This window comes from Monodelphis domestica, chromosome 8 (assembly GCF_027887165.1).
Source record: "Monodelphis domestica isolate mMonDom1 chromosome 8, mMonDom1.pri, whole genome shotgun sequence".
Taxonomy (NCBI): domain Eukaryota; kingdom Metazoa; phylum Chordata; class Mammalia; order Didelphimorphia; family Didelphidae; genus Monodelphis; species Monodelphis domestica.
This window is the reverse complement of record NC_077234.1, coordinates 55,760,359-55,787,696: the sequence shown is the minus strand read 5'-3', so window position 1 is coordinate 55,787,696 and position 27,338 is coordinate 55,760,359. Positions and strand designations below refer to the sequence as shown.

Genomic DNA, 27,338 nt, shown 5'->3' with positions numbered 1-27,338 from the left:
ATCTCATTTCCCTTATCTAACTTTTCTGGTTAGTCCCTTCTAGATTCCAGGTTTCAGAATATAATATCGTGCGGATTCTCCCATAATAAGAGAAAGGTCACATCATTTCAGGTTTCAAAATGCCCAATGGCTACTCAGGTTTTAAGGACCAGAATCCATGCTCTAATCTTCAAGTCTGACTTTCCTATCTTATTTTTTAAAAGTCGATAAAGGCAGTGATAGCTCAAGTTAGGGAAAAAGTCCACAGTTACCACTTCATCCAAGGAGCAATCGAGTTCCACGAATGTTGGCCAGGGAATAAATTCCACAGAAACAGTTCTTAGTCTGAGTCATGCCATCCGAAGTCACATCCTCCTCCTAACACATTCGTTGGCCCAACAAAGTAGGAAATGACTTAGAGTTTAGAGTTTCCTGACTAGAAAGAAGTAGGTGGCATAATGACTTTTTTTTTTCTAAGCAAAGTGTTTTTTAAAAAAATGTATTTAGCATTGATAGGGTCAAAACAATAGATGAGATTTCATAAAAGGGTAGCTGCTACACCTAGTGATTTCCTGAAAACACACTGGAACCAGCTCTAACAGCTCTGAGGGCATTTTTTAACAAAATGGGAAAGAAAGTTCAATGCTGACACTTTTTTATGTCAGAGCTGCCAAATATGAAGGGTTTTCCTTTGGTAAACAGGGCCACATGTGGCACTGCCACTTGTAAGCTAAGATTCCAATCTTCCACTTGTACTGGCCAAAGCTATCAGTGAAATCAGCCTGTTTCCTTATTCAGGACACAATTGCATAACAACTTATAACCCTTTCAACCCAGGCAGTCCTCCAGGGCTCGAGTGCTCTTCCTCCATGCCTCAATGTTTTAGAAATTTCTATCTCCCTTCAGGACTCTGCCCAAGCACAGCCTTTTTTGGCCCTTCAAGTCCTCTTAAGATCTCTCCCACCCACACTCTGGAAATTACCTAGAATTTACTTTGTGTAAATTTTGTATTTATTTATCTGGGTCCTTCCTAGCTCTTCCTGCCCTTCAGTAGAAAGTAAGACTCACAAGAGGTCAGATTGTTTTGTTTCTGATTTATACCGAACTTTACACAGAGTAGTTGCTTTATAAAATTTTGTTAATTCAATTGAATCAAGGATTTTGAATTCTATTAAAAAAATGAGCAGGTAAGGTTGAAGATGGTCACACTAATATTTTGCTACAAGAGAGTGGGCACCAAAGGGTCCTGCATTTGCCTAATATCATCAGCCAATCAATCAGATGCTCTGATCTGAGGGTTCTTTCAGAGTTCCAACTCTAACCTAGTTGTAAAATGAGCTGAAATGCTCTCCACCTGGTAGTATATGAACCATGGAGTAAGAGAATAGTAGATCTTAGAGATTCTCAAGAGCAACTCTCCCATTTTACAGATGAGAATACTGATGCCTAGAGAAATGAAACAGCTTGTCTGAATTTATATATCTTGTTAATGGAAGAGCCTGGCTTATATTGGAGACTCTCTGAATTCTAGTCCAATACTTTTCCTCTGCACAATGGTACAGAAGAGTCAAGGAAATGGCACATACTGGGAATATGAAGGGATATTAGTTGAGGAAGAGTTTAGACTAGATGACCTCTGAAGTTCCTTCTAATTCTAAGACCCTTTGATTTTAAGTTGTGGTGTCATTGAGTAAGATAACAAGCATTAGCTAAGAGCTTATTATAGGTTACTTGCTGTAAGGATGCAGAGAGGAGTCAAGTGTAAAAAAGAATGTAAAGAGAGGAAGAGGCCAGGCTGTGATGAGCTTTAATGCCAGAGATATATGCATTGGAAGGGATTTCCTAAATACGATCTCTTGTGTTCTCATCTAAGCAGTGCTTTGGATATATCATTTTCTTTTCTTAAATTACTATAAAGTATCTTCCATAGTTTGGTACTGGAAGAGAACATCATGTCCAACTCATTTATTTGATTTTACTTTATATTTTTTGGACCCTTAACTTTCTGTCTTAGAATCAATATTGCATAAATATTGATTCCAAGGCAGAGGAACAGTAAGAGCTAGAAAATCAGGGTTAAGTGACTTGCCTAGATTCTCATAGCTAGGAAGTGTCTGAGGTCAAATTTGAACTCAGGTCTTCCAGACCCAAGGCTTGGTGCTCTAGCCACTGTGCTACCTAGCTGTTTCACACTTAGTTTATAAAACTATATAGGACTATAAGGAAATTGAAGGTCATGAGATCACCCAGGTAGCAGCTGCTAGAGTCTAGATTTGAATACACATCCTTTGATTCCAGAATCCTTTACCCTAGACCATATTGCTGATGTTTGCTTTGAAATGACCATTCTGCCTGTCTTCTTGGATGCTTGGACTCCTCCCCTCCTTTTTTGGTATTCTTATTTTTTAAAATCCTTACCTTCCATCTTAGAATCAGTACCGTGTATTAGTTCTAAGTCAGAAGAGCCATAAGGGCTAAGCAATGGGGGTTAAGTGACTTGCTCAGGGTCACACAGCTAGAGGAAGTGTCTGCTGTCAGATTTAAACCCAGGGCCTCCCATCTCTGAGCCTGGCTCTTATTTCACTGTCACCCAGCTGCCCTATTGCTCTTCTTATTATATGGACCTGGGAGACACTTTGGGAATTTTATCTTCCAGCAATCAATTCTATCTCTTCTGTTCTGCTGGAGGGATAGTAATGATAGAAATACAACCACTCCATTTGCAAGCCCCCACAAGTGAACAGATGTGGTTACTGGCTAAGGTGCTGAGATATACTTTGAATAGCCCGTGTCAAGGACCGTAGGACATAGAAAATACAATTCTAGCCCAATGAGAAATTAATTGAAAAGAGGAAGAAAATGGGTCAGGTGCTCATTTTGCCTTGATCTCCTACAGAGCTACCTGGCAGGATGATCTGGCTCAGGGTACAGAAAAACAGAAGTCCTTTGACAAATGTTTGCCTGAGAATAGTGGGGAGAAAGGCTAAGAAATACCAGAGGAAAGCAGAACACTTATCCATGGCTCCATAGCACTTTCACGGGATGTATTTTCTTAATAACTTGGTTTCTTATTTGTTTGTCAATAAAATCCTCTTTCGGAGAGGCCATGAACCAAAAGCTCCATGTGAAAAAGGAAACAAGGAGATTTTGGTTTTGAAAAAATCCCAATACAATGGCTAATATCCCCCATTTGTGTGGTACTGTGAAATTTGCCAGCCACTTTGACAATCATTATTTCCCTCTATCGTCTCATGACAGCTCTGGGAAATAGGTAGACTCCTATTGACATTTACAAGTGAGTTTACAAACCTATGGGGGGTTGAGACTTCCCCAAGCTCACATGATCAAGAAGGTTCCGAGGTGAGATTCCCAGCCAGGGATCCTTTCCCCCAGGTTCATGATTTATGGACTGTTCTAGACTGCCCAATATGTATCAAAGATGGCGGGTAGAGTGGGGGGGACAGGAGACCTCAGAGGATGAGAGGTCACCTTTCCTGACGGCTTCTATTCTGAGGGTAAATTGGTATTTTCTCAGTTAGGCTTTTTAGCCATCAGCTTTATGAGTAGATCCAGCTTCATTACTAACCAATTAACTCCAAATTGCAAATCTCTCTTGATGCGAAGAGAAGGCTACTTTATTTTTTGTTTGTTTGTTTGTTTGAAGTGATACAAAACATGAGATGAGCTCCCCAAGGTCAGAGACCATGTTTTTGTATTCCTAGTGCTTAGCACTGAGCCTGGCACATAGTGAGTGCTTGTTGACTGACTAAATGGCTCATTTATTTTGCCTTTTGGACATGCTTGAATACCTACTGCTATTTCTTCACTCTTGGATGATATCACTGTACTGAAGCTCTCATTCTCTCTATTTCCCCCCTCTCCCTTGGTCATCATTGATGAACACTGTAGAAGTTACAAGAAATTTTGAGGAAAGAAGAAGTCAGAAGAAATTTTATCTGCTAATGTTTCAGTCCAAAGGGGACATTAACACCTTAAGTAGTAGTTGTTGTTGTTTTTAACCCTTACCTTCTGTCTTTTAATCAATTCTAAGTAAGACAAGCATTTGCCCAGGAAGGAAGTGTCGGACTAGATTGGAACCCAAGTCCTCTCAACTCCAACTCAACGCCGGGTCTGGCTCTCTACCCACTGTGCTCCCTCACTTCCCCAACATCTTAAATCTTTTTGAAAATTTAAAAGGTTCCAGAAAGCTTTTGATCAGCTTTGTGGGAAAAAGGACATTGGTTCTGGAATCAGAAGACTGAGCTCAGATCTGAATTCTGATGCTCATTTCATCATAATTAACATCTGTATGGTGTTTTAAAGTTTGCAAAACAATTTACATATTATTTCAGTATATCCCCAAAGTAAACCTATGAGGTAGATGCTATTATTAATCTCCATTCTATAGATGTGGAGACTGAGGCTCAAGTAGGTAAAATGACTTGTCCAGGCTGACACAACTAGTAAATACCAGATAGGATTTGAACTCCTGTCTTCCTGAGTCTAATGCTATGTTCACTATACAACCTAACTTCCTGGACCTTAGTTTCCTCATCTGAAAAAATGAGAGGGTTGGAATAAATGGTCTCTAAGATAGCGTCCAGCTCTAGTTGTATACTAATGACTATATATAGAGGTGATCAAGATAATAAATAGTATCTAGGACAACAGAATATGTAATGGAAGCAGGCATCTGTTTCCTGTATAACAATGTTGCCTGGAGTATATTTGGTCAATGTTCCTGTGCCATAATATATTAAAGCTAGGCTAGTCCAATCAATAAATGCTTGAATTTATAGAATATCTTTCTTTCAAAGAGAATTCTGAATAAAATTGCAAGCAAAAAAAAAAGTACACCAAAAATGTCATTTTATAAAAGCAGTATATGCCATTTCTTTCCATCATGTTATATTGCACAATCCATTTTTGATGCTCTGGTCTTGTCTGGATATATGAAGTTTTAAAATTGACCAGATTATCTGTCTGAAAAGTTCACTGAGCAAAGATCAATATTCAGAACTGAGATGGGGAAGGTGCCTGCATGTGCACCAGGAATCTGCTCTTGTCCAAACAGCTGCAAGCTCACTCAGAGAGAGGGATCGAAGCATTGCAATAGGATGAATCAGGGAGATCAGAGAGACGGGTCTGACTTTCTGCACTCTCACTTAAAAGCACACAGATGTTCCCAGAAACCAGATACAACACATCTCAGGAGCCTCCTTGTGACTGCTCTAGACCCCTTTTCCTGACCTGCCTTGCTTCCTGTCTTTGATTTATAGCTCTGGCCCATGACTGCAGACTTTTGGGTCACTAACTTGCTTTGCTAGCTACATAGACTTCCAGGACTGAGAACCTTTTGGATTCTGTTTTTGGCTGATTTCCTGATCACTTTTTGGCTACAGAAAAGCCCCAGATCCTGCCCCCTTTTCTGAGTTGGTGGCAGTCTCAATCATGGTACCATGTGCCATCCAGAAGCCTTAGCCTGCCTTCTCAAAGGCTTTCCATGGAATATCCTTATCCTCACACTAGAGCAGAGTCAGACTGAATTGGATAATGCATTAAAATAATGTGAGGGTTGTTTTTTGTTTGTTTGTTTATTTTGTTTTCTTGTCAAGGTTTCAATTTTGAATATAAAGTATTTTTAAATAGAGCTACTTTTCTATTATCATTGATGAACACTAGCTCAACTGTCCATTTTTTAGAACATGGAGAACAAATGAGAACTTTTTGATTGTCTATGTAAACAACAGAAGTGACAAAGAATCAAAAACACTTCATGGATATAGGTGCCCATTTTGACGTCTCCTGGAATATTTTTATGAATTTGTGAGTTCATTAGTACATGGCACTACCAGTGTGGAAACTGCCTCCAATGATGCAAATAAATAATTCCTCTATAACGGATTGTCCTAGAGCTGTGTTGGTGAACCTATAGCATGTGTGCCAGAGGGGACTGTTTCCTTTCTTCCCTTTACTGTGCCTGAGGACATTTTTCACATCACTTGCCCCTCTGTGCAGCAGTCCAGTGGAAATGCTTCCTCCTTCCCTCATCTAGGTAAAGGGGCAGCTCACATGCAGTGTGAGGGTGCAATTTGGGCACTTGGTCTCTAAAAGATTCACCATCAGTGTCCTAGAGCTTTGCCTGGGGCACAAGAGGTTGCAATTTGCCCACAATAACAGAATTAATATGTTTCAAAAACAGGATTTGTACTCACACTAACTACCCACTACCCACTGCCTTTAAGTTGTTTGGGACAGAGGGAGATAATAAGCATATATTATGTTCCTACTATTGTACTCACACTAACTACCCACTACCCACTGCCTTTAAGTTGTTTGGGACAGAGGGAGATAATAAGCATATATTATGTTCCTACTATGTGCCAAGCACTGTACTAGTATTTTACAAGTACTTCATTTGATAATATTTGTAATATTATATTTGTTAGGATATTCTATAGATAAGAAAAAAGATACACTTATTGTGATATTGATGATAAATTAGTAAGAAAGACATTTCAGGTAGCAAGAGACTCAGGAACCCTTCCTTATTCCTTCTTGTTGGTCTTCCACTTCTCTCTCAAGGACATGTTATATCAGATAAGTTGACTTAGATAATAGATATGTGACAATTAGCTGTCCCAACATTTGAAACAAAAATATGTGTCTCCTTCACAGATGGGTATATCTTCCAATTAATACTGTTAATCAGTTTTATGAAAACATGATTTTAGCCCTGATGACACTTCAGCATGGCTGTTAGCTCCATGATGGAAACAGTTATTAATGACAAGGTTACATTATAACATTGCAACTTTATAGCTATAATGCATTAGAGATGGCATTATGGGATAATATTTCATAGGGTACCTTTATGGGGATTACAGTATGCTTTACACAGGTTATGTAAACTTTCATAAATGTGCTTATATATATTCATGTGCTTTTCTTGGCATGCAACTATTGTGATTCATATTAAGAAAGTATAAAAGTTTTAAAAACCAGAAGAAAACACACACACATATGTATTAATCTAATTATATTTCTTTTTCTGTTGATTTCAATAGCATATTCTCATTGGAAGGTATGCTCTAAGATCATCATTGCTACTTGTCTCAAAACAGAAGCTCTATTTAACTTTGCTTTCAACTAGGATTTTTTCCTATTAATAAATACCAGAATGCTCCCACTGACACAGAAGATGCATTCCATGGACAAATTTTGTTGTAAGAAATTTTTTTAAACTAGGAGTGGAGATAATTTGGGAGAGGTCAGGATGCTTTCCAGGGTATAAAGAAAGGGGTTGGGAGGATGGGCTACAGTATGACAATATGAGCTATTCAAATATTCTATTTGCTATTCAAAATACTGCTAACACTAGGAAATACATTTATACTGAAGTATCAAGAATCAATCAATCTGGGAAAGGAGTATTTTGAAGAGAAAAAGAAATTGTTGCAATGTGGGTAGGAGAAGGAAAGGGATATATTTCTGTGTGTATATACACACAGAAAACACATACATATGTGGTTATATATGTATATAGACAGACAGACAGAGGAAGAGAGACAGAGTCAGAGAGAGAGAGAGAGAGACAGAGTCAGAGAGAGAGAGAGAGAGAGAGAGAGAGAGAGAGAGAGAGAGAGAGAGAGAGAGAGAGAGAGAGAGAGAGAGAGAGAGAGAGAGAGAGAGAGAGAGAGGAGAGAGGGAGAGGGAGAGAGAGAGAGAGAGGAAGAGAGAGATTCAATCTCGGTATCTATATTCTAACTCTTTCTAATCCAAATAGAGCTATAAATTTCTTCACCTGGGGCAAAAACACAGACCAATCAGGGTGGAGTAGAGTTGGGTATGATGGGTAACAGCAGCCCAAAAGACAGTTTAGCTGAGGATGCAGCTGTTTTGAAACAGTGCTGTGGTTCTGGGATTAACTTTGAATTGAATGCTGCATGTCACATTTGGGTAAAAGATGCTACTTCTGGTAGCCCTTGAACCTCAGCAAGAGATGGGGGAAAGAGGGGTCTTAGGAGAGGGGTGCCACAAAGAGGGGATTCCGGATGTACCAATGGGAGAGGGTGCTACTCCCAAATATCTGTGTCCTGGAGCAAAGTACCAACTGCCCTATCCTAGTTATGACTCTACATCCAAGGGTTCTCTCCCTCCCATTTAGGGTAACACATTGTTGAAACTGGAAGATACATTTGAGAGAGCATCAAAAAGAACCAGAAATCATTGGCTATGGGCTGATATAAGGAAATAAATCAATAAATGATTTATTTTGAAGAAAAATATCTATGTACTACCATATTTATTCACTCAAGTAGTACTTAGTAAAAGGACATAACAGGTACTATGCTCAATATTCAGTATACGAACACATAAATGAACCAGGACCCTCCCTCAAGGAACTTACATTCTTCTAGGGAAAGCAATATTCACATATATAATTGACTTATTAATAGTAATATATATTTATATGTAATAAATGTTACTGTTAGGCTTATTAGTATAATTATACTAAGTAAATTATACTTAGTAAATACTTTGTTTATAAGATAATTTGTTGTAAATAATTATAAATAATGTTTATTATATTATTATATTTATATACAAAGAAGTTAATTATTTTATATATATATATATGTGGGAATACATAATATATATTACACAGATATAATTTATCTAGGTGAATGTTTTCCGTAGAAGAATATAAATATACACATATAAACTTACATTCTTCAACATTCACATAGATACATTATCCATGCATAGATGATTTACTTATTTATAGTACGATTGTTATATATTTATATAAAAATAAGTAAATTATGCTAATAAGTTTGATTTATTGCTTTAATTATACTAAGTAAATTATACCTAATAAATACATTTATACTAATATATTTACATACACATAAATAAATTATTTATTTACACACATATAATTTACTTCTCTAAGTAACTACTGTTTTTCCCAGAAATTCACACACACACACACATATGTACACACATACAAATTAACTGGGTGGGCACTGACAAAAGGCAGAAGTAAAGAGTGAAGATATGTCTTACTTGAGGTTTGAGATTCAGATTATGCAAAGACATGGACATGACAGGTAGAATGTAGAATGTCTATTTAGGAGACAATAAATCAGCTACTGTGATTGGAAAGCAGAGTTAATGTGGGGCAACTAAAGCAGAATCAGTTTGGATCCAAGTTGTGAAAAATTTTAAATGCCACAGAGTTGTTTGTATTTTGTCCCTCAATTGCCATTGGAGTTAGTGGGAATTTGCCACAATTATAGAAAAAAGAAACTCAAAGAGAATATCAGAATTCTTTGTAGTCTAATCTGTCTCGTTCATTTTACAGGGAAGAAAAGTGCGGTCCAGAGGTGAAGTGATTTATCCAAGGAAAGACACTCAAGTCTTATGTAACAGAGGCAGGCTGCTGGCCAAGATCTACTAATCTCTAATTTGGCACTCTATTCCCTCAAACCTCTGACTAAGGGAACAGGAGAACCTTGGTAGGTCTGTTTAGAGCCAGGAGAGACATTTAATAGAAGTCACATGGACCATTCCCTCTCATTTTATAGGTAAGGTCAAGAGGAGTTAGGACTTTGGCAAAGGTCACACATGAATAGTAGAGTTGAATCAGAATTCAAAATCAGAACTTCAGTGTCAGGTTTGTTTTCATAATCCCATAATGCTTTTTGGGTCTGCAGGTAAATTGATAGGGGTTATATTTTGGGGGTACTTATGCACATTTTATTAAGCTACTTCAAAGAGCTATATATTTAAATTAACACGGTTTGTGTGATCTTCCTTCCTTCTTCCTTCCTTCCTTCCTTCCTTCCTTCCTTCCTTCCTTCCTTCCTTCCTTCCTTCCTTTCTTCCTTCCTTCCTTCTTCCTTCTTCCTTCCTTCCTCCTTCCTTCCTTCTTCCTTCGTTCTTCCTCTCTTTCTCTTCTTCCTCTTCCTTCCTTCCTTCCTTCCTTCCTTCCTTCCTTCCTTCCTTCCTTCCTTCCTTTCTTCTTCTTCTTTCTCTTCTTTCTTCTTTCTTTCTTTCTTTCTTTCTTTCTTCTTTCTTTCTTTCTTTCTTTCTTCCTTCTTCTTCTTTCCTCTTTCCTCTTTCCTTCTTCTTTCCTTCTTTCCTTCTTTCTTTCTTTCTTTCTCTCTTTCTTTCTTTCTTCTTTCTTTCTTTCTTTCTTTCTTTCTTTCTTTTCTTTCTCTTCTTTCTTTCCTCTTTCTTCTTTCTTTCTTTTCTTTCTCTTCTTTCTTTTTCTTCTTTCTTTCTTTCTTCTTTCTTTCTTTCTTTCTTTCTTTCTTTCTTTTCTTTTCTTTCTTTCTTTCTTTCTTTCTTTCTTTCTTTCTTTCTTTCTTTCTTCTCCTTCTTTCTTTCTTTCTTTTTCCCCCCTCTCTCTTTTTCTTTCTCCTGAAGTCTTTATTCCTTACATACTTTCCATTGTGTACTCTTTTTTCTTTTTTTTGGCTAACATGCAGAAATAATTTTTGACAATTGTTTCTGACATTTTAGAATTCAGATTCTCTCATTCCCTTCCTCCTTTGTTCACCCCCTCTGCCCCAACTGCCCCACTGGAGACAGTAATATCCTATATAGGTTAAATGGTTTCACCAGTGCTTTCACATAATACACATTTCCAAATTGACCATGTCACAATTGGAAGATTTTTCTTTAAAAAAACCCCAACAACAACAACAATAAAAAGACAAATGACTTGCTTCCTTACAAGAAGCTTCATTCTGGTATGATTTGTTCATGAAGAATTCAATGGCAAAATAATTAATTTTGTTGGTTAAAAAGAGAAGTGTTTGGGTGGGTGGGTGGGTGGGGAGGCAAATTTGGAAGTTAAGTGATCTAGCTGAACACAATTTCCTCTGTAAAGAATATACTTTCCGGTGCCCTGGGCCTGGTTTTGGCTGGGGTTCTGGAGTTCTCATCTGGGTCTGAAATGGACAAGCTGTGAGTGTCTGTAATATACAAACTACCTCTTTAAAGGCAGACTATATCCCTGGCTAGCCAAGATACAGACACCCTTTTTGGTGGGATGAGTGACTCAGTATGGAAACTCTGGTATCTCAGTAACCATTCCCCTGGGTTCCTTAATGGAAGGTGTTAATTAGCTCTGTGGAATATACTCCAGGTTAGTATCACCCCATGGTAAATTAGCTGGCATTGAGCTTTGCTTCAGCAGTCTCTAGGACCTGGTTGGGTTTTCAGGTCTGTTTGTTCGGGTGTGTAATAGTTTTGTAGATAATCCTGTTTACTGGATTTCATCTCTGTGGGACACAGCCTGACACCTTTGATCTCTTTTGTTTCCTGGATAACAGCAGAGCTAATCCTCAGAGACTGGGGGTTGGGTTTTCCTCACTCCAGAGTACTAATGAGTTCAGCAGGAGAATGTAGCATCCAGAGGAAATCCTGATTCTAATCAAGGAGCTATTATGTTTGCTTTTACATGAAAACCTCCCAAGGAATGTTGGAGATAGCCTTGATATTTCCTCAGAAATTTGGGAAGTGAAGGTTTATATGCTAGTTCAAATTCTACCTGTTTCAAAAAGTTGAAATGAAAAGAAAAAGTTGTAAATGTATTCTCCCCATTCCCCCAACAAAATCAATCTGTATTTGATTGGTATTTGTATTGTGTTGCCTTTATGTGCATGTAAGCTCCCTGAAGGCAGGCACCATTTAGTTTTTGCCTTTGTAATTTTAGAACCCAAAGGGTGCTTTATCCATAGCAGGCCCAGAATAAATGTTTGCTGAGACATTGGAAAAGGAAAAAAAAAAGATAAGAACTTTAAATAATGTATAATGCAAACCAACTAAAGAGAAAGTTGTTTCTCACATAAAAAAATATTTCAGAGTTTCTTCTGGAACAGAAATGACCATTTTAAACAATGAAAATACCAATTAACATTTTCTATTACCTTCAATTTTTTGAGGCACATAAGATGTTGTGGCTGTTTGACACATTTCATTGGGGGAAAGAAGAATTCAAGTGTGTTTCTAAGACTTTAAGAAGAATGGCCCTTAGTTTTCCTTCTATTTGGAATGTCTTCTCCTCACTTGATAAAATCCTATCCATCCTCCTAGGTCCAGATCATATGTTTCCTCTTCCATCAAGCCCTTCTTGATTATCACAAGCTGGAAGTAACTTTTTCATTTTTTCTGTTGCTATTAACATTTTACTAATATTGATCCTTTGCCTTAGGATAGAGTAATTATAAGAATGCTAGCTCTAGAGTCAAGGAAGATCTAGATTTGAAACTGGCTCTGACACTTCATAGCTCCATGGTCATAACGTGTTTCTTCATTGTAAAATGGGGATAATCTTTGAAGCACAAATGAAATAATGCACATACAATACTGTAAACTTTGAAGCTCAATTTAATTATCTGTTATTATTTGCCTCAGTTTCCCTATTAGAGTACAAACACTTAGAATTTAGAAATCACTCCTTACTTGTTTTTATATTACTTAAAGTATGTGTAACAGTGGGTAATTTAGAAATGTAGAATTGAATAACAAAAGAGAAGAAGGGAGCTCACATTTACATAGGATTTAGGATCTACAAGTTTTTTTTTTTTTAATCACAACATTCTTGTGAGGCATTTTATATTATTATTTTTTAAATTATCATCCCATTTTAAAAATCCCATTATACAGATGAGAATACTCAGAGAGTTAAAATAACTTGTGTAGCATCATATATCTAATAAACATAAGAGCTGAGCCTAAAATCCAGTTGGTTTAACTCTAAGACCAGTAAATTTTCTGTTATACTCTTGTTTCTTGGGGATGCAAAAGCTACAAATAACCCACATATAAAGATATGATGTGTAGGTTTATTCATGAACACAGTTGTATTCTGGGCTTCATTTCCATTCCTTCTTCCCTGTCTCATCTCCAGCCTTCACATTTGTGTCTTTTTTTTTTTATTAAAGCTCCAATTTGCTTATGTTCTGGTATTTTATGGAGAGAGTCTGACATGAAGGTTTGTTAATGAGATATCACTCTGTAAACAAGCTAAGCTTGCTCTAAATATAGAATAAATGATGGGAAACTGTGAATTAAAAAGCCATAATGGAACTGCGGGTTTATTTGGTAACATTATAAACCATCATAGGGAAACTGGAGGAGATGATAAAGTGGCCAATTGATCCAAGTTTATCACATATCAGTAGAGATGTGTCCACATACATTCTATCTCTGGTCTCTGTCTCTCTTCCTCTTTCTGTAGCTTAGTCTCTCTTTTTCTTCCTCCCTTTCCCCCTACTTTCAGACACCCAGTAACCTTTTTCCTGCCTACCTCCTTCCATCTACTTTCAACAAACATAGTCATATATTTATAACCCATCATAGACATGGTGAGCAACTACTTTCAAAATCTGAAAAAAAGCTAATTATTTGGGGACAATCTCCTTATGTTAAATAGAGTGCTGTATATTTATTTTAATAGTAGCAAAGATAAAAAACTATTTGCCCATCGATTGGAGAATGGATAAACAAACTGTGGTTATATAAGAAATAATGGCATGTGAAGAATATGGAGAATAATGGAAAGACTTAAAAGACCATCAGTTCTACTACAGTTCACTCCAAAGTGGAGTAAGTAGAACCAGGGAAACAAGTATCCAGTGATTACAGCCACAAAAGCAAAACCAAATCCAATATGTGTATAATAGTGATGTTGTTTTTTTGGGCAAAAAAATATAACAATTAACTTTCTTCTTTTTTCTTCTTTTTTTATTTAGCTGAGGGGCTATGAATGTGGAATTTCTCATATACAATGGTATATCTATGAGACTGCCTTCTCCTTCCTTCTTCTTCCTCCTGCTCCTCCTCCTCCTCCTCTTCTTCTTCTTCTTCTTCTTCTTCTTCTTCTTCTTCTTCTTCTTCTTCTTCTTCTTCTTCTGCTTCTTCTTCTTCTTCTTCTTCTTCTGCTTCTGCTTCTTCTTCTTCTTCTTCTTCTTCTTCTTCTTCTTCTTCTTCTTCTTCTTCTTCTTCTTCTTCTTCTTCTTCTTCTTCTTCTTCTTCTTCTTCTTCCTGCTTCTTCTTCCTGCTTCTCTCTCTCTCTCTCTCTCTCTCTCTCTCTCTCTCTCTCTCTCTCTCTCTCTCTCTCTCTCTCTCTCTCTCTCCTCCCCCCTTTTCCTTTTCCTTTCTCTTTCTCTCTCTGTTATAAAGGATGGCTCTATATAAACATGATGTCAAAATAAAAGATATCAATAAAATGTAAAATAAACAAATAAATATACTGTGGTAAAATTCAATGTTTGAATCAATTTCAATTTAAGATTTTTTTTCAGTGACAGAAACTTAGTGATGGTATTACCTGTAAGTTATAGACATTTTCATTTCCCTGGGAGAGGATTCAATACTTTCATGGCATGTATGTCAATTGTGGTCTTGCAGATTCTGCCTTTCTACCTTTTCTTTTCCATGCATGAACCCATCCGCTGCACATAAAGTTTTCCAGAAGAGAACGCTTGGCTGCATTGCCATTTTACTAACAGTGCACATGGGACCAATACTAGATAGTGTAATGCAGTTTGTGCAGTCATCCGGAGGAGAATATAGGTAAACAACCAGTGTGGAAGCAATCGTAGGTCACATTCATGTGCATGGAAAATAATTCAAATACCATTCGACGCTTTTCCTTATCCCTGTGTGGTCAGAGTCCCACCATCCCTGTTCTGCAGTCTTCACAGCACTCCCTGACTTTAAAAAGCACAGTTACCTTCCTCTCTCCCACAAAGTTGTAAGTGGTAGACTTGGGCCTGCCTTAACTTAATGACTACTTTCCCATTGAACCCAGAGGCCACTGCTTGGGTTCCCTCCTTATCCACAGGACAGAGAGTCATTTCAGCAAGTGCTTAACCAAATCCATTTGCATTCACAGTGGGTTGGGTTGGAATGGCATAAGAGGAAGGGGAAAATCAAATTGTTTACTTTTCTCATCAGCCAAGCATCTCCATTCTTTTCCAAAGTCTTGGGGTCCCATGGGGTATAAAACCATCATGCATTAGGGCCCCAAAGGACCTACAATGATCATGTTACTCAGCCCCTTTATTTTATAGAGGATGACACTGAAGCTCGGTCACAGAAAGTGACTGGAATAGGATCACTCAGCATTGGTTGCAGAGATATGACCAAAATCTCCTGATCCATGGTCAGTGTTTTCTTTTCTTCTCATTACAATGCATTTTCCTCTACCTGTGTAACTAAAAGAGGCTCCACTATTTAAAAGGAAAACACCACATTTTGAGAAATATGTTTTAGATATATGTTTAAATGACGTGACAAGAATGAGTTTTCATGATTTCACATCTCTTCAAGAGAAGGGAATAGATTTTATAAGATGTGACAGACATATTTAGCTCTGGAAAGTTAGTTGCATGCCCTAGTGTGGGGAGAGGTGGAGTGTCATTCGTGGACTAGTGTGGTGACAGAAACACATTTTATTCTTTTCCTTTTTTGCCCTATTTGTTCTGTTATCTATGGGAAATTTCTGAGCTTCTTGCTACTTACCCATCTCAAATAGCAAGGCAACTCTGCAGCCTCTGAAATTGGATAGATAATTTTCATTTTAATAAAACTATGTGTCAGTCCTGGCTAGCACCTAACAAGGTGCTTGTGACAAATTAGGCACTTAATAAAGACTTGATGGATTGCTTGTTCTAGGTGCTAAGAGCACAAAGATTATAAGAATAATTTTCAATGAGCTTCTTGTGTATCCAGTGAATTTAACTATAACTACAGAGAAACATAATCCAGGAAGAGATGTGGTAGAATTGAAGAAAAGATTCAGAAAGTAGGACAGTAAGTTACAGGAGAGACAATGTTGCATAGTGGGCAGAACTGGACTTGAAGTAAAAACGACCTGAGTTCAAGTTCTGCCTCTGACATGTAATAGCTAAGTGATCTCTGGGCAAGTCACTTTATCTCTCTGTATTCTAAAACTAAAACTTGCAAAGTTTTTTTTTTTTCAGACTAAAACGTGCAAAAGTAGGTACCAACATAATCTGGTGGAAATAAATTTCCTTATGAGGGTAGTCCATATTCCAGTGAAATCACAGGACTGGTTCCAATCCAGATCAAATAAGATAATATGTGTTTAACACATAGCCCAGTGCCTGGCACATAGCAAGTGCTTAATAAATGCCTCCCTCTCTTATCACTCTCTTCTTTATCTTCATCAAGCCATGCTAGGTACCCTCTGGCACTTTTCCCTTTCCCCACTTTTGGCTTCCTTTTGTGTGCTGTTTTTCCCCATTAGATTGTAAGCTTCTTGAGGGCAAGGACTAACTTTCTTTTTCATATTTGTATTCCCAATGCTGAGTTCAGTGTGTGGTACACAGCGGGCATGTAATAAATAGTTATTGTATCCTGTTGTATCTATCTGGAGTTACAGAGGCATTATTGATCTGCATGGTAGAGAATTTCCATACCAGGTACTCTACCTACCTGAAAGCATTGGTCCAGATTGGGGAAAAAAACCCAAAACAAACCACTACTGGATCCTTAATAGCATTAGGATACAGGTCTTTGGAGACTATTTCTCCATAATATGAGTTGTAACGGTGGGGACTAGCCGAGTTCAGAATGAAAAAGGATCTCTTCTTCACCACTGGAGCGCCAAAGACGCGCGAATTGGGAACTGCCAAGCCCTTAGTTTCCTTGCTGACTGCCTTTTATTCTCTGTATTCTCCATAGCACCTTTTAGGCACTCAATAAGTATTTGTTGAATGAAGGAATGAGTGAATATTGACAACTGTAAAGGAGCCTGAGGATTGAAAGAGACCACTGAGATGAAGAAGGTTATAAAAAGTAAAAGGGACACCTCTGGACATTCCAGATCCTAAATGTTAACTACGGGATTCAGAGAAAACTGGGGGGAAATCATGATGAAATTCAATCTGGTACCATCTCCAAGAAAGTAGAGGTCACTGGTTTTCTTCTATCCTAGGAATGGAATCTCTGTTTAAGGTAAAGTAACAGGCTTCTGAAGTGAAAGGGAAGTCATATGTGTAGTCAAAGTTGAGTACTGAAATCTTTTCACTCTGTCCTGCGTGAGAAACCTTTCAATAACTTTATCAAAAAAGATATCGAAACATGTATAACCCAGTGGAGTCAGTTCTGGGAGTGAGGAGGGAAGGGGGGAAATCATGAATCATGTAACCATGGGAAAATATTCTAAATAAATTTAAAAAAAGATATCTATTGCTTAGGGAGTCAGCAATCTTTTTGACCCTGAAAGCTATGGATGGGACCAAACAATGTTAAGGGTGTCAGGTGGCAAGATTAAGGTGGCAGTGGAGAAGGAAGAAAAAAAGGGAAAAAAGGGGGAAAAGAGCCAGAAGATCAAATAATAAGGAAGGTGGGAATGACACTGTAAAGAGAGAGAGAAAGAAAAAAAGAAATTGGTAGGTGGATATGGTAGTGCCACAGAGAGCCATAATCAAAGCACCCTATATGACAGCTGCTAGACTATTGGTTGTCTATTTTTTTTTTTGTTTTAAAACTAAACCCCCCTAAAGAAATTTGACTTATACTGATTTTGTCTATTGATATTTACCACATAAGAAATCAAAACATCTTTGCATTATTATGAAAACAGTTGTGACTTTGTGATCTCCTGAAAAGGACTTGGGGACCCTTCATGGGTCTGTGAATGACACTGACCTTGGCCCCTAGGAATATAAAGGAAGACAGGGATCCATGGGTTCTTGGAAGGGAAGCTAGACTGTGTGAATGATTGTACCCAGAGAATGGGTGTACACAATTACTATTACTATCAGGAACCATGAATCCTGAATTTGGGGAAGTTTAGGATTTTCATGAATGATTTTCTTCATGGTAAGCCCATTCACTGAGGCCAGGATTTACTTCTGATTTAGCTTAGTATCTATTGAAGAGCCCATTATAGTTCCTTATGCATATATAATAGATGCTTAATAATTGTCAAATATAGAAAGGATACTCTTCAAAATTAAAATTCACATATATTAGAGCTTTAAGGGATCACAGCTTGAGATCCCATAATAAGCAAGTGGCAGAGTCAAGATTTGAACTCGGGTCTAATGACTTCAAATTGAGTGTTTTTTTTGTTTTTTTTTTTTACTTCATGTACTTAGAAGACCACAAACTAGGTTGGGAGCACAGCAAGTGTGAAACATTACCAAATGCCACTGGATAAAATTATCTCGTGGCAAATGTTTTATGACAGGGAATGCTAGCAGGGATATATAACAGATTTTCTAAAAGGGAATGCTAACACTTCTGCATGCATATGTATGTGTGTGAGTATCTTTGAACATAGTATACAGGCAAATGTAAAACAAAGGTTGTATACCATAATATGTCTCTGAATGTTCTCACAAGGGACTTACGGAAAGAAGTTGTTCTCTGAATTTACGATAGCCAAATACATTTAACCTGGTGACTATGTTCTTAACCAAGGACTATTGTATTTTGTTTTTGTTGAGTCATTTCAGTCACGTCCAAGTCTTCATGGCCCCATTTGGAGTTTTCTTGACAAAGATACTGGAGTGCTTGGCCATTTCCTTCTCCAGCTTATTTTACAGATGAGTTAATTGAGGCAGACAAAAGTAAGTGATTTGTCCAGGATCACACAGATAGGAAATATCTGATGCCATATTTGAACTTGGAAAGATGAGTTTTCCTGACTCCAGGGTCTGACACTCCATCCACTATACCACCTAGCTACTCTGATATATGAGTATGGAACACTGTTTATATGTCAGAGCCATTATGTCTTGGCTTATTTTACTGAATTGATTTTTTCCCTTTCTGTTTGATTTTTTGTTTCAAGGAGAGCCATTGGGAAGAGGATTTAATGTATTTGGAAATGAAGATGTATAAAAAACCAAAATTTAATAATTAAAATAATAAAGAGAACAGCAGGGAATTGATCTCCCAAGGTCCCAAGATTTGATTGGTTTGGGATGTAGAACATTTCTACATTCAATATAATTTCTGGAATACTAGAAAAGAAAAAGACGTGCTCTAAAGAAATTCATGATTAATGCTTAGGTCATTCAGCCTCAGGTTAACATACAGCTATTCTTCTACTATAACTTGAGTCCATTTCTTCCAAAGCAGTATAACCCATAACATATCTCCCATGTTAGCCCCATTGTTTCATTTAGGTACTATTTCATCATAGATAAAGAACAACATCCCTTTCAGGCTGATTTCACACAATTCCCCTTCACATTGTCTATATTCTAAGCAAATGAACCCAGCTACTTGATTTTCTCACTCTGTACTTTCCTGTCTCTACACATTTGCCTGGGCTGTACCCCATACCTGACATTCTTTTCAGAGTATATCTATTCCATATCTGCACCTGCTGAAATCCTATTCTGCCATCAGTGCCTAGGTAGTGTTGCCTCTTTCGTGCTTCCCCACAGCTACAAAGTGATCACTCCTTTCTCACATTTCTATAAAGCACTTTGGATTTCTCTTATGCCCCATGCTACCTTTTATTGAAGATTGTGCATAAAAATCCTCTTAAGAAATAGTAAGTTTCTTGGTGCCAACACTACTGGTACCCCAGTTCTAAGCACAAAACAAATGCTTTGAAAATGTTACTTGAAGTGAGTTGTTGATAGTGACATGCATGGGAAACAATAGACAGTGTGGGTATCACTCTCAAAGGGAATGCACAAATCTTTCCTTTCCATTAGCAAATAGGAAGCTACAAACAGACTGAGTGACATGTATTCTTGGGCACAGTCATTCTGTTAGGAGGCTTTCTTCAAATGTTTTTGAGGCATACACTTTGTAAGGGGGAGTATTTGTTGGGAAGTGTGTATTGTGTCAAAACGAAACATATTGATCATCTTTTCTCTTTCTAAGTGACAAAAACCAAAGGGTTCAAAATGGATGATTATAAAGGGCTATGTTTGTTGGGGCATTTGTATTCTGTCAAAATGAAGCATATCAATTGTCTTTTCTCTTTTTAAGCGACAAAAACTGAAGAGTTCAAAATGGATGATCATCAACTTGCAACTGGTATACAGGAAACTTATTTACTAAAATAAGGCACTTGATTTAATCAGATAGTGTAGTTTGCATTTCATTCAAACAAAAAGCATTCCTGACTACCTTTTCAGAGGGATTAGATAAAAGTTCAGTCACAATACATATCCTAGAATGAAAATGCCAAACTTCTGCCACTGACCTTTCTTGCCTATGAAAAACTGATCATCAATTGCAGTTGCTCAACATTTTTTTGTGTTATGGAACCCTTGGGCAGTCTGAGAAAGACTATGGACCCCCTCTGTGAATTAAATTTTTAAATGCACAAAATAAAAATATATAGGATTAGAAAGAAAATCACTTATATTGAAATAGTTCTCAAAATACATTTTTTTTTAAACCCCACCAGTTTACAGATCCCAAGTTTTGGCTTTGTCACTAAAAAATCCATGTGGCTGATCAATCAACCAATCAGTATCTATTGAACATCTACTACATATTCAATATCATTTCTGGAATACTAGTAGAGAAAAAGACGTGCTCTAAAGAAATTTATGATTAATGCTTAGGACATTCAGCCTCAGGTTACCATTCAGCTATTCTTCTACTATAACTTGAGTGCATTTGTTCCAAAGCAGTATAACCCATAACATATCTCCCATGCTAGTCCCATTGTTTCATTCATAGTAAGGATGGCTTGCTCTTTTGAGAACTCCACTGTTCCCCACTCCTCACTCCTTCCTACTCAGCCTAGGGTTGTCTGGATCCTTAAAAAATGGACAGGCTGAGAAATCCTGTCAATTAGATCTAAGGTTCCCATCTACCATTTCCTACTCTATAGAAATACAACATTGATTTTTCCCTGAGCCCAAAGCTGGTATTATACTCTTTGCAATGTTTATGGTACCACCTCTTATATGGGATAGGATAGAACAATATTTTCCTTGGTGCGAAGTGGCACCTACCTGATTTGAAGCCATGTCAGCATTGGTGTGGTTCCTCCGCCAAATACCCAGACTGTGAAGAAAACTATGAGCAGAGTAGTTGTGAACATCATTTGTTTGGGCTCAGATTCGGTGTCTCGAATAGCTAAGGCAAATGCTATTGCTCCACGGAGACCTTCAAGGGAAAAAGCCAGACAAGAAAACTTGATCAGGGCACTCACACCTCATCTTTCAGGGATGGCTTTCATTTTGAAATCTGCAAGCCAAAACTTGTGCAATAAAACATGAATGATTTCTGGCAACATGGCATGCCATATCTGTGGACAGCTGAACATTTTAAAATAAAAAATATATATGACATTTAAAATGATTCCTTCAACAAGTACACAGTCTATCCCATGATCATATTTTCACTTCTTTGAGGTTTTAACATGCTAAATGGAGCATGCAATTATGCATTCTAAGCCACTATGATGAAATGCATCTGCTAGTACCATTTTAAAGAATTGTCTTTTTCAGACTTCAAATTAAGTGGCTTCTATTACTGTTACAATAACCAATATCTATATAACACTTACGTTGTGTATGAAAGGGGAAACTAGGTGGTTCAGTGGATAGACAACTGTACCTAAAGTCAGGAAAACTTGAGTTCAAATCTTGTCTCAGATACTTACTAGCTTTGTGATCCTGGACAATTCACTTAACCTCTATTTGTTTCAGTTCCTCATCTATAAAGTAGGGTGAAGAAATGGCAAACCATTCTAGTATCTTGGCCAAGAAAATAGCTTGGATCAAGTCCATGGGGTCACAGAGGGTTTGACGTGACTGGACAAAGGCTTTACAATTATTATGATGTTTGACACATTAATGAAAATGGAGATTCAGGCTCTGAGACTAATGTAGGCCAATAATTATGGTAATTTCTTTCATTTTCTTAGAGCAGAAAGGTGACTTTGCCTTTAAGCTCCATTTCAATCTTCTACATTTTGCTTAAATATTTTTGAATTACTTGATATTGTAATATTTGTCCAAGCTTTTGCATGGAGGATGGGGAGTGTGATTGAAAGAGGAAGAGCTGGTCTGTGAGAGAAAAGGTTTTTCTGGTATTATTCTGGGGCAGAAGCTGAATTGATCAGAGAGATGATTTTGGCACTTTTGGTAATTTTTGAGAATATCTCAGAAAATCAGCCTGGCTTCTTTGAACCTGGATAAAGAATACAAGTATCCCTTCCACTGTGCTGGAGGTAGGGGAGCCCTGCTGCCATGATCTGGAAAATCTGCATAGTACTTTTGGGCCTTCCTTTCATACCAGAGAAATCGGATTTTTTTCTTATTCTTTTTTCGGGTATTTATGGGATCTTATTGTAAAATTTGGGTTAAGTATTTGATCACTGGCTATATGTAGTTTGCTGTTAAGATAGTAATACATTTCTAACCCTTGAGGGTCATCTACCGATTTTCACATTCTTTTCACAAATTGCCTTTTTACTTATTTTAACTTTAAAAATATTTGGTATTAAAAATAAAATATGGGGGAGTGGATTGAGAGCCAGGTCTAGAGACAGAAGGTCCTGGGTTCAGATCTAGCCTCAGATACTTCCTAGCTGTGTGACCTTAGGCGAGTCACTTAAACTTGATTGCTCAGCCCTTATTTCTCTTCTGCGTTGGAAACAATATATAGTATTGATTCTAAGGCAGAAGGTAAGGGTTTAAAAAATGTTGATATTATACAATACTATACATAGTTTTATGCATTTCTGAGTTTCTTAACCTTTTCTGTATTGTCTGCTGCCCTCTGGGTATCATCTATGGCTTCTGCATAACAGCTCCCAAATTCCCATTTAATTTCTTATGCTGACCTGTGACATATAGGAACTGGGATGGGGAAAATCATGATGTGGAAAAGATACCTGTATTTCTGTCGAAACTCTTGTCTTGTCTCATATTTATTCTGCATGTTTTCTCTTTGTATCAGTTCATAAAAATCTCCCTAGGAGTCTTTGAATTTCTCATGTTTCTCATGATTTAATAATATTTTTACATGCTTGTAGTGCAATTTATTCATCAATTGGCACCTAATTTTTCTAACATTTTTTCTTTTCTTACCACAAATATTTCTGATAAAATATTTTTGTGTGTCTACAAAAATGTAGATGTTTATGTATGACTATATATCTGTATATATGAATATATATATACATACAAATATACATATATGTGAATATATATGAAACTTTTCTATGTGTTTGACCTATTTGGGGACTGTATCCATTAGTGGGATTGCTGAGTCTTAGAAGCTGAACAACTCGGTGACTTTTCTAGCAAAATTATTGGACAAATCCATGGTACAGAGAACAATTTGGAGGATTAGACAGTGATATCCAATGTATTCAACTGGAAAAAGCAAAGTTTTCAGAATTTGCTTAAAAGTGTATCCATGTGCATTATGCCCTCAAAACTGACTATTTCTATCTTTTATCACTTTTCATAGCCTCATTTTCTAGATTAGGAAATGAGAGTCAGAGAAGTTATTTACAAATAAATGTATATAGTAACTGAAAACCCAAAGAAATAAATAACAAGCTATTCTTGAATGCCTAGTTTTAGCATAAGGTAATTGAATCTTACATACATCAGAATTTGGTGAATTAACTTGTAATAGATGGGGCAAATTATTAATTTTAAGAATAAGCTCTGAGAGTTAGCCTGTAAGTATTCATATCTTCATTCTTTTGTTAGAAATATTTACAAATAGACATGCAGAATAAATATGAGACAAGACGAGAGTTCTGGAATCAAAGAGAACCAATCATTTTTATGCTACATTTAGAAAACACAAGAAGTCCATTTCTATATAAAGTTATGTAAATGAAGAGAAATATTCAGAGAGTTTAAAAAGTGAGATTTTTTTTAAACCCTTACCTTCCATCTTAGAATCAATACTATATATTGGTTTCAAAGAAGAAAAGTAGTAAAAGACTAGGCAATGGGGGGGGGGGTTAAGTGACTTGCTCAGGAACACACAGCTAGAAAGTGTCTGAGGCCAAATTTGAACCCAGGACCTCCCATGTCTAGACCTGGCTCTCAACCCATTGAGCCACCTGGCTGTTCTTCATCGAGTAATATTCAATGTAATTTGCTCAGGGGGGAAAAAGCCTTCTAAAGGAAGGAGCACCTTGACTCCTAATTACAAATTATCTCCAGGGAAAAATGGAAGAAGGAAATTATTGTCTTCACAGATGAAAAGACAAGGACATAATTTGAAGATATGAAAGGCAAAACTTGGGTTACTTATTATTCAAAAGCTCTTGTCCATCAGAACTTCTGGACACTTGAAATTACCATAGGGCACTCCATTGCCAGAGATCAATATGGCTATTGGCAGGTTCAGGGACACCAGATAACATCCACACTGCCTCGTTGCTCCATGGTATATTTCATTGACAACTCTTGCTGAATATTAATTTAATCCTACAATTCTTTCCTGAAGAAAGCAGGTGGCATTATTAACAGATGGAGTCTTTGGGGATAGAACTCTGACTCTAATCTTACAAGTCGGGAGTCTGGAGGCTAAGTTGTAGTTCCTTTAACAATAATTTATTATAATAATTAATAATCTAGACTCAATATATACCATCAGAATATTGAGCTATTTATTGGGCTAATATTTCACGTAATAGTCTCAATTTTCCCCAATCATAATAAATTGACCAATGTTAATGAATTGGAGGATTTCTGATATTTATTCAGTAGGCAAACATTTATTTAGCCCCCACTCTGTGCCAGGTACTACATCAGGCATTGGGAACACAAAGACAAAATAAATAAATATATAAAATCGTGGTATAGTCCCTGTCCTCAAGGAGTTTCTGTTCTACTTGGGGAAAGTGACAGATGCCTAGAAAATGAAATATCTATCAACTACCAAGTAAACTCTGAGGGGAATTCAGTAGTGACTGAAGAGATCTGGATAGGCTTTCCAGAGGAGGTGGCTTGAGCTGAGCTTAAGGAAGGCAGGAGTTTTACCAGGGAGAAGTGACCATGGAGTGCGTTCCAGAAATGATTGATAATCTACGCAGAGACACGCAAATGGAAAGACTCATATATGAAAAATGGTAAGGAGGTCAATAAGGGACAACTAGGTGGCACAGGGCATAGAGGAAGACTCCCTCTTCTGGAGTTCAAATCTGGCTTCAGATGCTTACTAGTTTGTGTGTCCTTGGGCAAGTCACTTACCCCTGCTTGCCCCAGTTTCTTCATCTGTAAAATGAGTTTGAAAAGGAGATAAATCACTCCAATCTCTTTGTCAAGAAACCCCCAAATGGGATCAAGGAGAGTCAGGCACATTAAAAAATGAATGAGGAGATTAGTTTGGCCAGCATAGAGGGGACTTATTTTGCCATTTCCCTTTTTCTTTTATCAGATAACACTTGTGATTTTATCAGCATAGGGAATTCCTGACAAGGAGACTCCCTCTATCAAGGTAGATTGACACCAAATCTGTAGGTTATAGATTTAGAGAGTTGCCCCTAACCCTAAGGAGATTAATATGCTTTAAATCTGGGGAAGATATTTAGGGTTCAGGCTATAAAAGGCTTTATAATTCAAATAGAGGAGTTTGTGTTTTATTCTAGAAGCAAGTGGGAGCCACTAAATATTTTTTTGAAAGCTGAGAGAAATGTTTGAACCTGAACTTTAAAGGATAGCACTTTGGTATCTTTGGACAATGACTTTGAGGAGGAAAAATAAGCTTTACCAAACCTCTATTATCTGAGAGGGGCAGACCATGAGCTAGCCCACTATCTCTCCTGCAGGAACTGCAGTTAATCTGGCCATCCTCCATAATTGTACCATAAGACTGCAAATCAGGAGACATGGCAGTGGATATAAATATATTTTTCTTTGGGATTCTGTGTGTTCAAGGGAAGGTAGAAGTAGAATATCGAATGAAATGCAAAGTGATTTGATGTTTAAGATGAGCTCATATTAGAGCTCTCCATGGATAGCAATATATAAATGTTAATCTTCCTAAAACATCTTCAATAATGTATCATTATTATTATATTAACTTAGCATTAATAGTCCTCTTACATCAAAATTAGCTATGCTTTGGCAGGCCATCATTTAATGAACATGCATAAAAGAATACCTGCTATTCTGATTTCTAAACTCACTTTTTTATTCTTCTCTTTGTAGGGGATCCCCCTCCCCCCCAAAATCAGATCTTCAAATACTGTACATATCTCTGGGAATAGAGATGATGCCCTTAATTAAAGCCCAAACTACAAGGTGTTAGAAAACCATTAGCATCTTCTGGAAGCACATTCCTGATGTAATTAGAAGACTAAAAAGGCCAGTGAAATAGGGGAGCCTTGGAGAGAAGGGAAAGCGGGAATCTACTACTGTTTTTCTGCAGAATTGGCTGTGCTGCAAATATTCAAAATTGACCTATGAAACTGTGAATCTCCAGAGTTTGCTGGAAAAGTCTGAGTTCATTTGGAACTCTGGAAAAGATGCAGTGCTGTTTCTTCCTGGCCTCTGCATCCTCCATAATAAAGGTTACTTACAGAACACTGCAAGCTTGAACAAATGACAAGTCTCTTTCATCCAGTTCTGGTAATACCAGCATCCTAGACGGAAAGCCAGTTAAATGTATCATCACCAAAATCAGGATATTTTAGATTGCAATAAGAAATTCTGTTCATTTTTTTTTATGTCTGACTCATCTTTGTGACCCCATTTGGGATTTTCTGGGTAAAGATACTGGAGTGGTTTGCCATTTCCTTCTCCAGTCCATTTGACTGATGAGAAAACTGAGGCAAACAGCGTTAAGTGACTTATCCAGGATCACATGGCTATAATGTTTTTGAGGCTAGATTTGAACTCAGGAAGGTAACTCCAACCCCCTCGCTCTTTCCAATGTGTTACCTCGCTGCTAACAAGTAATTTAGGCCATCAAAAAGATAGAAAAGAGACATTATGGTGCAACAGAGACAGGTTCTTTTTTCAAGATGTTCTAAGATTTTGTTTCCAAGATGTCAAGTCTTCCAGCCCACACTAAGGAGTTATGTGACCTCAGATAAATCATATAAGCCTCATTTCTCTGGGTGAGCTCCTCGTGAGCAAGGACTGTCTTTTACTACTCTCTGTATCCTTGTTGCTTGGTGCAATGCCTGCTAGATAGCAGAGCTGAATTAACGACTGCTGAATGGCCCTGACTACAAAATGGTGATTATAGTAATACTTACAAGACTTGCCTTGCAGAGTTGTCATGTGTGTTGCAGTTTACATTGCTATATAGACGTGGGAATCACTGGAAATTCTCAGGAAACTGAGCTGGTCTTTTGGCATTAGAAAACACATTCTAGATCCCATTTTATTCCCTCTTCCTTCTGC

At 37.3% G+C, this 27,338-nt stretch overlaps 1 protein-coding gene across 1 annotated transcript in view; it reads right to left on the bottom strand.

The window, feature by feature from the left end:
* SLC9A9 (solute carrier family 9 member A9) overlaps positions 1–27,338 on the bottom strand; it is a 747,353-nt gene that overhangs the window by 240,878 nt on the left and 479,137 nt on the right. The window contains exon 12 of the mRNA XM_007502095.2: positions 20,964–21,117. Coding sequence (XP_007502157.1) covers positions 20,964–21,117 — 154 coding nt within the window. The remainder of the gene's footprint in view (positions 1–20,963; positions 21,118–27,338) is intronic.